General features: G+C 39.1%; 3 protein-coding genes across 9 annotated transcripts in view; 1 reads left to right on the top strand and 2 right to left on the bottom strand.

Annotated features, from left to right (window-relative positions):
- Positions 1-1,031, top strand: part of mrps30 (mitochondrial ribosomal protein S30) — a 6,094-nt gene extending 5,063 nt beyond the window's left edge. The window contains exon 5 of the mRNA XM_008335945.3: positions 616-1,031. Within this exon, the coding sequence (XP_008334167.1) occupies positions 616-875 (260 nt within the window). The 3' untranslated portion in view covers positions 876-1,031. The remainder of the gene's footprint in view (positions 1-615) is intronic.
- Positions 1,032-1,632: 601 nt separating this feature from the next.
- On the bottom strand, positions 1,633-6,314 carry emb (embigin). Its single transcript, XM_008335951.3, has 9 exons — positions 6,161-6,314; positions 5,721-5,798; positions 4,994-5,177; positions 4,078-4,160; positions 3,804-3,940; positions 3,125-3,280; positions 2,803-2,920; positions 2,671-2,704; positions 1,633-2,004 (listed from the first exon to the last, which is right to left on the bottom strand). Exons 1-9 carry the CDS (start codon positions 6,231-6,233, stop codon positions 1,944-1,946), a joined length of 924 nt encoding a protein of 307 aa, XP_008334173.1. The 5' UTR covers positions 6,234-6,314; the 3' UTR covers positions 1,633-1,943.
- A 1,315-nt stretch (positions 6,315-7,629) lies between these two features.
- malt1 (MALT paracaspase 1) overlaps positions 7,630-14,170 on the bottom strand; it is an 8,428-nt gene continuing 1,887 nt past the window's right edge. Inside the window, exons 4-17 of one of the 7 annotated variants that reach the window (XM_008335952.3) lie at positions 13,996-14,143; positions 13,720-13,898; positions 13,479-13,575; positions 13,331-13,378; positions 12,460-12,483; positions 12,318-12,362; positions 10,798-11,001; positions 10,540-10,717; positions 10,213-10,284; positions 9,975-10,102; positions 9,473-9,622; positions 9,054-9,211; positions 8,834-8,959; positions 7,630-8,315 (exon numbers count right to left, since the gene is read on the bottom strand). In XM_008335952.3, coding sequence (XP_008334174.1) covers positions 7,860-8,315; positions 8,834-8,959; positions 9,054-9,211; positions 9,473-9,622; positions 9,975-10,102; positions 10,213-10,284; positions 10,540-10,717; positions 10,798-11,001; positions 12,318-12,362; positions 12,460-12,483; positions 13,331-13,378; positions 13,479-13,575; positions 13,720-13,898; positions 13,996-14,143 — 2,013 coding nt within the window. In that variant the 3' untranslated portion in view covers positions 7,630-7,859. The remainder of the gene's footprint in view (positions 8,316-8,833; positions 8,960-9,053; positions 9,212-9,472; positions 9,623-9,974; positions 10,103-10,212; positions 10,285-10,539; positions 10,718-10,797; positions 11,002-12,317; positions 12,363-12,459; positions 12,484-13,330; positions 13,379-13,478; positions 13,576-13,719; positions 13,899-13,995; positions 14,144-14,170) is intronic. The other 6 variants (XM_008335953.3, XM_008335954.3, XM_025053299.1 and 3 more) reach the window with 6 other exon arrangements.

Genomic DNA, 14,170 nt, shown 5'->3' with positions numbered 1-14,170 from the left:
TGATCTGCATATTTGATTTAGCTAAACGTTTTACGCCGGATGCCCTTCCTGACGCAACCCTCACCATTTATCCGGGCTTGGGACCGGCACTATAAACACGGCTTCGTGTACCCTAGTGGCTGGCTTACTACCACCACTACTACTACTACTAATAATAATAATAATAATAATAACAATAATTATTATGAGTATGAGTATTATTATTAATTGATTATAAATTTTAATTATTTCTGTGTTCCATATTTATGTCCACCAAGTAAATGTTTGTATTAGATATTATAATTATAATAAACTTTACTTTAAAGTAAGAAAAGTCATTGTACCGTGTTTAAAAATAAGTAAAATTAAATTTTTTATACAAACAATAGACAAATAAGACATAACAGATACACTACTATAGTTTCTAAAAATTGCGAGGTACTAAATATCTACTACAGCTGTGTCTTGCCTACACTTTTTTTCTGTTAAATATTTGATTATAAGTTACGTTAAGGTACGGCATGTCATACTACAGTAGTCTTAGAATTAAACACAGTAGCTGTGTTTTTTCATGGCAGGTAATATTTTCAACCGACATGAACTACTGTTAGTTAAGCTCCATTCCTGCCTCCTCAGGTTTCTGGAACCACGAGGATGTGACCAGGCCTTTTGTGTCTCAGGCCGTGATCACCGACGGCAACTTCTTCTCCTTCTTCTGCTACCAGCTGAACACAGTGGCCCTATCTGTAGAGACCGATGCCAACAACCCTAGGAAAAACGCCCTGTGGGGCACAGAGAGCCTCCGACTGTATGAGAGTGTGAAGGATGGAGAGGTGTTGGGCCTGGATGATGGAGTCATCAGGCTTCTCATCAGCTTCCTCATGAACAAACCGTAGACGTTGAATAGATCTGCTGACGATGGACTGCTATTGGAACACAACTGTATTCTTCAAAAACATTTCCAAAAAGAAGAAAAAATTGAACATGTTTCAGTTTGAACAATTACTGTGCAGAATATTTATGTTAAAATAAAAGTAAGTCTTCACAAAGTATTGTATGAATAATTGATTTTTTGAATTCCAGACTAAATCTTCATTCTTAAAATATTGATTGTATTTAGAATATATTCAAGTTATTTATGAAGACATTGTATAAATTACAATGGTCTTTGGGTTAGATCCTGCTGGGGTTTGGAGCTGTGATCTGTAAGGCAAGGATGATAACCACACATCCACTGTACCACGTGTTAAACTTTTTGGTAAAATTTTCCTTCAGATTAACTAACACAGCTTACAGAAACTCAATAGTTGACATGTTTAAATAGTTTTAATTTGCTTGTTGATGTACAGGCGATACATCAGCACTGACAAATATACGATTATTCAGGTTAATATACAGTTCATATGTTATTATTATGATCATTATGTGGAAATATATTATTGCTTGTTACAATCTGCTGATGTGTTGCATTACATCATTGGTTCCCACAGTAGAGGACGGGGGCCTATTTGTCCTACAGTGGAGAAAATGCATTCATTTGATTTTTTCTCCCTTTGTTCAGTCAGTGCAGATGTTTTTGTAAAATTTAGTAACGATTGCTTCAAAGAATAAAATATACAGTATGTGTGCATAAATGGAGCGGAAGCTTGGTGTACATATACAGTATGTTTTATATGTAAATAGACAGGATTAGGACTAATATTGTTTGCACAGTTCAGTCGGTACAAGGCACTAACCATGAATATCACACATAGACAACAAGTGGCAGGGATGTGATGTGAAAATGCATAAGAACAATTCTCAGTACCAAGAAAAAGATGGTTTGACGTGAAGTGAGAGTACACCGCTTCAACAGTTTCAACAGGACAACCACAGTCACTTGTAGGAGTGTCAGTATTGCTGTTAGCGCTAACATTTATATTTGTTTAAAGTTGTTGAGTAGACTAGACGGCAGCTTCTGCTCTTTAAGATTTGCGTTGTCTCACGGAGGAGCTCTCTGCTGACTCACTGTTTTCTCCCTGTGTCCTGATGAAAGACGTCAAAAGTTAAACGTTAAGGCAGTTGTGAAGAGTAATGAGGAAGTACACGTTTACAGTCACATTGATTCATAGAGCTTGACAAATACTACACAAACCAGACATTTTTAAAACATTTCAATGGATGTCACTAACATTAGCAGTGGTTTGTAAAGTAGTTACAAATTAGGAAAATGTCAAGATCAAGAAAAGGTCAAGAAAATGTCAGAAGTTTGACTTTCTACATGCCAGCGACCCGAATGGTCCAACTGTATTGAGTTCAAGTTACACCAGTGGTTCCCAAGCAGAAGACAGGACTATTACTATTATTTGAGACCCCGTGTCAGCATTCACAAAACTACCAAATCGCCACTGAACTTAACCTGAAACACAGTATTGCTTCCAAAACTGATTTTCTGATTAAAAAAAGGAAATAATTAACAAATATAATTTTCAAAATGTCATAGATAATACTGCAATAAAAATCTATTTACCATTTTAGGACTCCCCACCCAGCGAGGGTTCTGCACCTAGTAGGGGGCCCGCCCCCCACCTTGGGAACCACCGTGTAAAGATGGTAACTCGTTTAATGCTATGGTCACTGCTACTTTTTAACTTTTACAGGTAATGTTGACGCCAATTAGAGACAGAGACTCTAAGAGACTGAGCGACTCACAGTGTGTTGGTTTGGTCGGTGTTAGTGTTGTCACCTGAGAATGAAGCAGAGAGTTTGCTGTTAGGTTACTACCTGCCACCTGCCACAGAGCCTATCGTTACATACAGAGGCTGTCAGTGTGTTAGATGTCACCTCCAGCTGCACCCTTCTTGGCCTGGCTTCTCTCGTAGAGCAGAATGGCAGCCACCAGCAGCACCACTTCCACCAGGATGACAATGAAAGGCTTCAGAGGTTCCAATAGCGTGATGACCTGCAACAGCCACAAGGTTTTTTTTACAGCCATTGTAGTATATGAGTTGGGGCTGGCAGGGAGAACAAATGTTGTGAATTTAATTGCCACAAAGTCTAGGTGTCACTTTTTCTTAAACCTGTTCCTACCAGATATATGAAAGGCCATTGTTAGACATGTACTTTTTGACCAACCTTACATAAAGAATAACTTTCGAGCACTGACCCTGAGCTCCACATGGGCCATTGTGGTGCTGACAGCGTAGACGGCTTCACAGTAATACAGACCAGAGTCTGCCTCCGTCAGCTTGTGAACCAACAATTTACTCTCCCCCTTTTTGATTTCTATCTCATACCTTTGAGGCTGAACAACAATCTGCTCCTGCAAAACAAAGGCAAAATGAAAGTGCTCCACTTTAACAACGTCATTGTCTGACTTTTAAGAAATGATTGGTGTCATTTTCTTTTTCTGACATGCAATGACAATTATCCCAGGGTTTCAGTGAAGGGATTTTTTTTTAAGGAAATGGTTTTTCCTAAGATACTAAAAATTTGGGATGTCCAAAAAAATGCCAACCAATATTATCGGTTGATGTTAGCATAATTATGTAATATCGGTAAAAATTGGTTATCGTTTTTTCTTCCAATAATGAAAACCCGATAACGCAATGTTTGGGTTTTGCCGAAATGGTGTGACCTTAAAAAAACCTTAATGTTTTGAAGTGACAGTGAAGGTTAATTATTTTCACTGTGATACAGTGTGTGTACTCTGCCTTTTACCCAGGCGGCTGTATATATCGGTATTGCTTGATATCAGGAATATCAGCAAAAAGTTAATGTCGGACGTCCCTACTAAAATTATAATAGTGTAGTACAAAGAATGAAGAGGCGTGTATCTTATTTACTTTCTCCGTGCCATTGACTGTGTACCAGTTCCAGGAAACAGGTTTTGGTTTGGTTTCATCCATTTTACAGGGAATCACCACAGAATCCCCCACATAACTGACAATGGGCTTGTCTCGCACCTCCCCAATCTGTGGGCCTGGAGGAAGACATAAACAGACAGAGGGTTTCACAAGTGCAAAATAGTAAATAGAAATACAGAATGGTTGAAGATGATAACATTGAATTTAAACCACATAGCAATAAGCCGAGGTACGAAAAGGAGAGAATGCGTACCTGCCAAAATGAAATCAACTTTAGCTTCATTTTCGAATAAACAGGAATAATTTCCAAGGTTTTCTTTACTGGCAATACTGAACCTGTCAGATAGAAATGACATTTAATAAAATACGTTTTATCAATATTAATGTATGCTTTTCTGTCAAATCCAAACTGATCTCAGCAGATTTGGATTTGACCCTGGAACCTTCAGTAATGCATGACCTCAATAAAAGTTAGATTTTCTGCATAATACTGTAAAGAAACAACAGTGTTGTTAACATAGTGTCATGCTTTATGCTCAGTGAAAAAAAAAATCAATGTTTTTTTCTTTGAAAAAGAAAAAGTTTATGTGTTCAGCCCATAGGAATCAGTGTACTACCACAGGTCACCTCAGGGCATTTTCTTTTAACCATATAATCTTACGTCATCTATTTACATCAGGGGTCTAAAACCCAAATCAGCTAGGGTATCACTAAAGGCCCAAAAATTAACAGCAGGGGCTCAAATTACATTATAAATGATCTAGTTGCAGGCCGCATGTGGGCCCTTTGCGGTCTGAAAGTGTCCCACGGGCCAGAAGTTTGACACCCCTGATTTTCATTTTCTATGTTTGTCATGGGATTTGAGATGGGAATTGGGATGTGTATGACTCAGAACAGGATTAATCTTAAATAAATAAGTAATTATAATTAATAATAAAAATGAAGGTTTGGGGCATTTTAATAATTATATTAAAAGTTATTCCAACTTAAAGGAACTGCCTCAAACTGCCTCTGTTTACCTGAATGAACATGCAGTGGCATGTTGTTGACATTGGAGTTACAACCAATGTTCACTGTCTTGTTGGTTGAAAGTAAACATTAGAAAATACAGTCATTGAATACCTCATTGAAAACTATATATTTTTTCTTCTACACCTAAAAACACTCACACTCTCCTCAGAACATATTTCTCCTTCTGCTGTTGCACTGTGACTTGAGTGTTCTCAATTTCCTGTCCGTCTTTCCTCCAGTAACCAGTCAGGTTTGCTGCTCTGTTCACATCGCCGCTCCAAGTGCACTCGAGCACGAGCTCCACCGGATTCAGCAGCTCAACTTTCTCTGTGTGACTTTTCCCTGTTGGTGGAGAATGGTGGCGCTGTTATGAACACTTTAACATGAAGTGATCACACATCCTCAGACATGAAAACAACAAGTTTAGACCAGTGGTTCCCAAATTTTTCTACTCTGTACCACCTGAGAAAACCTTGATCTCTCTGAGTACCACCATGATGACCAACATTAGAATATAGCAGCATAGACCTTCACTGTTAGCTTCCACCACAGAGGAGAGATGTTTAGAAATGTTTAGAAAGATGTTTATGTTTAAATGTTGTATTAATTGTACATATTATGTTTCAGATTTATTCAATTGAAAATGAAAAATATGAATTTTCCCCTTGTACCGCTAGAGAGTGCTCACGTACCACTTGTGGTTCACGTACCACAGTTTGAGAACCACTAGTTTAGTGATCACATTATTATAACCTGGTCATTGAAGGGGTTAGCTGTTAATGTACCATAAAATGGTGATGTTAATATGCATCAAACTAAGACAGGGAAGAAAATCACACTTTTGTAAATGTAGCTATATTACAATGAAGGACTGAAACGAATTACCTTTAAGTTCAACACTTCTCACATCTGTTGGCAGAGGGCTGATGGGAACCATGGGGGGAGTTGTCGGCCCTGTTGTCTCTGGCAGCAAAGTCATTCATGTATGAACATTCATATACAAGTTGAATTGGCTGTTACATTTTTGTATATTTAACCACTTTATAGGCGAACACATGGTGATTAAGTTCAGGGTTTTATTGGTTGGTTTCAGTGTCCCATCAAATGTATGTTAAATGCTGTCTGATGGGATGAAGGTCCAGGTGATAAATGTAAAATATGTGAAAACCAAAAACATTAAACACCTGCAACTGTTTGCAATTTCTGACTATTTCAACCCCAATGACATTGTCTGTTTGTAATCAAGGTTAAAAATGCATGGGTATAAATTAAGTAGTCAGACCAGAGCCTGGACAAAAACTGTGTAAAGTTAAAACATAATTTACTTGTATGGATGTTTCTGAAGGAGGCGAGAAGAAGAACGGTCGGAAACAGGAGTCTCTCCCATGAAGCTGACATGATTAGAATCCTCTCTGTCCTCTCTGCACCCACCTCTCTCTCAGACTCTTTCTCTCTCTCTCTCTTCAACTGTTTTCTACTGCATCGCTCTAATTCTCCTCCCCCACAAGTGACGCAGTCGTGATATCACACTGCAGCCCGAGGGTTTCTGAGCGACTTCATCCATTATTTAGTCACACTCAGATTCTGGGGCTGTGCTGCAGTGTCTCCTGGTCACCACTGCAAGAACCCAATGTGTCCAAACCACTTTTTTTTTTTACATCAAAACAGCACAGAGTCAGCAGGAGTGAAAATATTAGCTTTCATTCCAGCCTTCTTCTGACATGATGTTACAGCGGAGCTCTCTGCAAGGTGCCCTGTCCTGTTCTAAGGCCTGTTGTCCTGGCTGCTCAAGGTCACATGATCTCCCTGCCATTATGAAAACAATCAGCTGTGGGAACAGGCTGAATGCTGAAGTCTACACAGTTGATAACTCATACTACTGCTACTATGACTATTGCTAATTATACTAATAATCATACTGTTATTATTATTATTACTACTACTAATAATAATAATAATACATATACAGCATTTCATGTTGTATTAAGCTCAAATCAATGAGCTCAAGCTCAATGTCAAGTTAAGTAAAAAAAAAATGTTTAAAAGTGTTTAAAGTCTTCCTACAATATATATATATATATATATAAGTCTTAATTCTTACTCAAAATTTACACAGAAACGTTAGAATTCTGACAGTAACTGGAATAAAACAATCAATTACGTCATCACAATAAACAAAGTAAAGTTGCCTGTACTCCTGTGAACCATAGGAGTCCTCCATGTAGAACAGCATGTTTGGTTCTCCTCACCCCCCATCGCAGGAATTTACACCAACAACACTGAGTTGAACAGGACAGTTGAAGGTCCACGTGAAGGTTAAGAGGTCACAAACGTAACATTATACAGTATCACTGCAATTGATTTCCATCATGGTTTTCTTTGACTGTGCTAATACAGATGATATTAACAACATAGGTTGATATTTATCTCTTGTGCTTTTAACTTTCTAATTTGAAAAAAACAAAAACTCGTTTTAGATAGAGCATAAGTCAATGCATGACTTATGCTCTATTGTGTGTACTTCTCCATGTTGTTTACCCCACTCAGCCCCTTGTAGTAACAATGAGAATGCATCCTGGGGTCATAGGATTTGTTTGTCCCCATTACACTCGGCTTGTAACCGAGCTCTAACCAGTGATCTTCTTGTTGTGGGTCAAACACATTAACTGTTATTTCACTATGTCGCCAGGAACTGCAATTAATCTATCGTGTTATGTTATTTAAACTGTCCAGCAGAGGGAGTCAGTGCTGACTCTGCCTCATCTGGTGTGTTGTTTAGAAAGACATCATCACATATTTTAGCAACGTGCTTATTTATTAAAGCCGGTAAAATAATGCCAACATCCTAGAACTACAACAATGCCAATGCCCACGTGACTTCACATTTATTCATCTCTTGTATTTCTATAAAAATGTATTTTCTAATGGTTACCACATGTTACATGAAAGAGCAGCAGTGTTTCTAAAACATTTTTTTAAAACATCTATACCTAACACCCGTATGTACTAGACCAATCTACCGGCCTAAAGCTGTAGACTGTTGATGAATGCAGTCTGCAGTTCATTTATGTCATCACTGGCTTCTATGGGGATGCTGAACCTGCCAGGTGAGCTGGACAGCCCACCGGATGAATGGTGCAAGGGCTCAGAGTGACACTGGCCGAGGTTTACTGCCCCCTGGTGATGCTCGTAAACGTCCATGTAGAAGGGTTGTGGGGAGAGGCGATTGGGATCCTGGGCCTGGTGCAGGCCGTGATGATGATGGAGGAAATGGTCCGGTCTGGGGCTGTGACACGGACTCTGAGACGGGCTGTGGGGCATCAGGCAGGTTTGCAGGCAGCTGTTCCTACGCATGGCACGATGCAGGTCGAGTCGAGCGATCAGTGGCTTTCCAATGTTTATAGCTTTGTTCCAGTGAACGGGATCATCCTCCATGGCTGAGAACGTGCCCTGAAGGCACACACTGAACACCAGCTCCTCCTGCAGGAGAGGAAGAAGGAGAACAGTGTAGATGTGTAGTGTAGTTTTTATAGCACAGCACATGATTCCTTGCATTGGGCACATAGGCTCTATAATGGCTCAGAATAATTGCATTAACATTTCAGGGCGCTAGATGGCGCCAAACAACAATCTTTTCTAGAGCACCACAACGGCTAGAGCTCACCCTATATACAGTACAGTAATATGGTATGGTATGGTATGGTATGGTATGGTATGGTATAGTATAGTATAGTACAGTGTATTTTACTAGAGTACAGTATAATATGCTAATCAGTAGTATAGTATACTGCACTATAGTACAGTGCAGTACAGCATGCCCCCATGTAGTATAGCATGGCAAAACATTTTGTAATATAAAAAATACTGAAAAAAATGCTGAAAACCCAGCAGTTTAAATTAAAAAAAGAACGGGACTTGTTTTGTTAGGACATCATTAATCAGTAAAGACGTCAGGTTATGATGTCATTTCCCAAATGTGTCGATCACACTTGTCTTACCCTGAGTTTCTGCAGGGAGCTGAGTCTGGTGTAGAGACAGTGCTGAGGTAGGCTGCCGGACAGGAAGTAGGTCCCTGTCTCCTCCGGAGTTTCTCTGTTCATCTCTTTGGGATCCACATCCAGGTCCTACAGGGGGAGAAGGTTGTAAAGAATGTAGTAGCACAGTCATATATTCACATTAGTACTCTAAATGCGTTACCACCCTGGGTTCATGACTGACCTGTGAGAAGTCTGTGACATGAGCCTGGCAGACGGACATGTCCTCAGGTTTCTTAGTGATGTGAGTGTAAATGACCAGAACGTTGGAGAACTCAGCAGCGAAGCCTAACTTGATCTGAGCCCCACAGTCAAAGAGGAGACTCATGCTCTCAGGAAGCTCTGGAGTAATACACAGAGCACTTTGTGGTACTTTTGTTTTTACATATTTTCTTTACATATGTAAAAACAAAAGTTTTTACATATATATAAATAATATATAACAGGCTTTATTAATAGCAGTAATCATCATGACTTACAAGCAGGAAGTAAGACAAGAGTTATGAATGAGTCCATGCGTCAGCAACAGCTGAATAACTTCACTTGGAAAGTACGGACACCTCCCTGGTGTCATAGTGGTGTCATACAGTTTTTTAAACTCACCGTGAGCTTTTGCCCACTGTCGGCTGTGAGCGTGGGCGAGATCAGGACTGTCACTAGGCATGATGGAATCAGTCAGAGCTCTTCTCTCTGATAAGCTGCTGCGGATTTCCAGCGCCTGTTTCCCCTTGGTAGCATCAAACTGTCCCATATCTGCATACAAACATCAGAGGGTAAGTAACATACAGTATGTATCAATCAAAACTGGGCCTATCTACTGCATTTGGAATAAATAAAGACACTTTTAGGAAGTAGAAATTTTTGTATTTTAGTTTTAGTTTATAGTTTTAGTTTTAGTTCATATTCATATGGAAGCAGAATATTTGTTTTTATTTCATATTCAAATGTTTACAGTCATGGTCAAGAAAAATCAACACTTCTAGATACCAATTAGTTTGACCTGAAAATGTATTTACAATAATATGATTATATTTAGGTCTTATTTGTACCTAGACAAAAAAACTTAAGTTTTAATTTTTTTTATTTTCTCTGTTTCTCTTCTCACCCTCAGCCACTTTGTCCAGCACCACTGTGATCTTCTCGTCATCCAGAAGTCGCTTTTTCAAGAACTTGACAAACACCCCATTGGTGAAGCCGCTGGAGCTCAACTCAAAGGCCTCTGCGTCCTGGCATCTGCGTAGTCAAGTCGAGGAAATATTAACAGATAATAACGCAATATTTGGTTTTCATGGTAATATGTTTTTTTTCCAGAAATGAATGAAGAACTGGAATTTCCAGCGTACGTTGCGTAGCCAAAGACAATGTTGGCTGTGACCCTCAGGACAATGTTGGTTGTGCTGTCGTCGTGGATGTTCCTGGAAAAACAATTATAATTATTACAAAAAAACCTAATTCAAGTCAACACCTCATAGAGGGTCAGAAATCCACGTTATAATTTAGAAACAACTGACAACAAAGACAAGTTAAAAATAACATTTTATCACAAGCTGTGATTTAGCTTCAGCAACAAGTCTTGAAGGTTTGATAATTATTTTCCAGACATCTGTGTAAAACTTACATAAAAAGAAGCTTCTAGACAAAGATTAAGAACCCACAGCCTGACCTCTCACCTCTTCCTGCACATGTCCAAGAGAAAAACGTTGAGGCCTGTTTCCTTCTCCTGCATCAGTTTGAGGATGCTCTGAACACATAGACAGTTGGCCGATCGATACGGGTTGGGTGCATCCACAGGCACCATGAAACTGTTTCCGTAGTTCTCATATCCATGACCAGCGTAATACAGGAGACCTGCAAGTGGCAGAAGTTCTTTCCACTACTCTGGCAGAATGATCAGGAGGAATATGTGTTAAAGTAAAACTCCAACAGACCATAGACCCCTTTGTGGAGCAGCAGGAGGAACTCGTCGACTGCGTTCCTCATCTCGGACTCCGTGAGGTCCAACAGTGACACCACCTTGAAGTCCAGCTGCCGCAGGAGGTTGGTGAGGTCGTAGACGTCCACCATTGGAGCTTTGAGCTGTGGGTGGTTCTTGTAGGACAAATTGCCGATGAGCAAGGCAACTTTATCAGTGGCTGGAAGAAAAATAAATCACATTCACACGTTATAATCAATATATCTGCAGAGCACATTTAAGCACAGTGTATGTAAGTGTTTTAACACCAGAGGAGGCAGTGTTTACTGCTAGCCAAAAGCGTAAATCAGAACTATTGAATAATTAATTTAATTGGGCCACGTCCGTTAGTGAATTAAAAAAAAAGAAAAGGCGTTTTTTCTGTACGTGAGTGTAAACTCACTTGGAAGTACTGTGCATATTTTTTTACTTTGCCCCAAATATCAACCTCTGCATTTACACCAGGCCAAAGTTTTAACCCAAAATGTGTTCACAGTAGTCTGCAGTAGACAAAGGTATGTCAGTATCTCAGTGTTAACTGGAGGTAATCTCACCTACAACCCTATTTGGACAGTGGTGTGTTCTAAGTGATAGATGCTATCTATCTATCTAATCACATGTAACAGACGAAGTATGATATTTATTGTGTTGCATGACGCCGCCAGTAGATGTCACTAATGATAAGACACAGCCTTCACAATATTTCTTGTGTAGATTAGAGTCAGCTACTGTTGATAAAAATCACAGTTACCAGTTCAAGCCTGCAGGAAGGAAGTGGGTTAAAGTGCACTCACAACCAAACACAACGGTGCTGACAAGAGAGTTCAATTTAATGTGACTCTACTCGTAGTTAAAATTAGTCATTCTCTAGTGCTGTTTGAATTAATTTTTACTTCACAGGAAGGGTTTCGGGAGAGGAAGGGGGAACAGTAAGTTTTCTTCATTCAGTGTAACTACTGATGTATAAACCACCATTATAGGAATGTTAGCATTTCTTGTTGTATTGTATTAAAACTCAACTCCATGATTTAATAATGATCTTTAATCATAGGATGTTGTTTCACCATCAAATCAAATTTGACGCACTTCACATCAATGTTAATGTCCTCCCCCCCAATGTTTGGGCATCGATGAGTTCAGTTTTGTGAGTAGATTTTTCTCAACTGTGTTCAGTTGGAGTTGTTTGTTATTTCACGATGCCAGAATTATTTGGTTGGATTCACTGCTTCTAGGCCAGTCACGGTCAGGCACTCTGTCTCCACAAAACATTTGGAATTTGTGGAGAATCCTTTTTTTTTCTAGTTTTTATTTTATCACAAGGAGCTGAACCAACTCTTTGGAAAATGATGTACAGTACGTTGTATGTTACCAGGCAACCAGTTTCACATCCTGTTTTTAGATGACAGACGTCAGAGCTCATGAAACGACAGCTTTCATACAGTTAGTTGACAGGTTAACACCTTAATTACTGATGCAGTGTGTGGTATAGGTACATACCGTGAAGTTGTTCTGGAACACTATTCAGGAAAAAGTCGTTGGAGCCTGAAGTAAACACAAGGCAGTATTTGGTTGAATACTGGTGCTGGTAATACATACAGTACATGTTACTGCACGTACAAAAACACTCAATGAGACTCACCGCCTGCAATGGCATAGAAATCATCTAGAGATTATAGAAATAGAAACATACACAACATCATGTGAGATTAACAACATTATAATTTTTTTTTCCATCTATAGTGATAGATTAGTGATAGATTATTCTATTAGTGAGAAAATTAATCAAAGTAAGATTAGAGCTCACACCAATGGCACCGTTTATCCACTGAGTGAGTTTGGAGATTAGTAGGAGTGACAATTATTTTCCTTGTAAATGAATCCTGGGAAAAGTCTACTGTGAGTTTGTCCTTCGGTGTTTCCCCACTTCCCCTCCCCATCTGCTGAATTTATGAGTTTCCATTTAGGACATCAATGTTGACATCACAAATACAGTTTGTGATGTTATGTCTGTAATAAATGTGACTGAGTATATACCCTGGTGGATCAATAAAGTAATTGTTGGTGGCTGTATTAGAGCACGACTGGAAGGTGGCATTAGTGGATGTACAGTTAGTGTCATTTTGCCCATGTTTTAGAATTACAATTGCAAGTGTGTTTTACATGATCTCATGATTAATCATGATTAGTTGCAATCAAAATAATCCAGATTAATCATGATTAACCCACAGATACCATGCAATTAATCATGTTAAAAGTTGTCATTTATTGACAGCCCCAACATCTACATATATGCAATATTACAGTCCTTTACCTGCTGTTGTTAGAGAAAAACAGACAATTAAAAAGTCATGCATGTAAATATTGCAAATCACAGCATCCAAACACCATTTCTGTTAGGTTCCTTATGATTTAATGACTGGGTTAGAGCTAACGTGATTAGCATGCAGTTCATTGTTTACTATTAGCTCTCTGCTATTCATCACACTAGGGTCCAGGCACTTCAACTCTACCTTCAGAGCACTCCATTGCTCCTGAAACCTGGACTGATATCCTTGGTACTTTTAGCCAAAAACAAACAAATAATACCCATAAAATTAGACCTACTTTTATTGAGCTGTGACAACAACAAAAAAAGAATTGTACTGAAGTGTGACCCACCTACTACAACGTCAACTTCGTTGGTCCACATTTTCTCAGAGCCGCAGACGATCTCACAGCGATACCTGGCATGGTGTTCTTGGTCCACGTTAAGAATCTGAAATGTACACAGTTGTGTTCGGTCAGGCCATATTTAGATACATTTTAATGCCATGTAACATTACAATAGCTGTTTTAGAATTTGATGGTGACACAATATATTTTTTCTAAACATTTTTGTGAAAAGAAGATTTCTCCTAACTATGAGTTTCCTTTTGGTTGCATTAGGAACAGGAAGTCCATTTTTGTGCCAGCGGTATTGAGGGATGGGACGTCCAACGGCTCCACACTCCAACTGAAGGTTGTCTCCTATGTTTAGCTGCTGAGGCTGAGGCTGCATCACTAACTTCATTCGACTTTCTAAAGAGTGAAAACTCTGTCCTGGTGCAGAACAGACATTATTTATCACAGTGAGTTGTAAATATTAACAAATACTTTGTTGACTTTACATGAAAACATGTTCTCAGCGACACCTTACCATAAGGTGTGTGGACAGTTAAGACGTCCACCTGAGCCCAGTGACTGAATTCAAACATCTCTCCACAGTTGACCCTGCAGATGTAAAATCCAGCATCTCTGACATGGACCGGACTTATCAGCAGGTCTGGAGACATGCAGTTTGGCACCTGGGGTTGTGAAAATGTTAAATATAT

Source organism: Cynoglossus semilaevis, chromosome Z (genome assembly GCF_000523025.1).
Source record: "Cynoglossus semilaevis isolate Cse_v1.0 chromosome Z, Cse_v1.0, whole genome shotgun sequence".
Classification (NCBI taxonomy): Eukaryota; Metazoa; Chordata; class Actinopteri; order Pleuronectiformes; family Cynoglossidae; genus Cynoglossus; species Cynoglossus semilaevis.
This window is presented reverse-complemented; position numbering and strand designations above follow the sequence as displayed.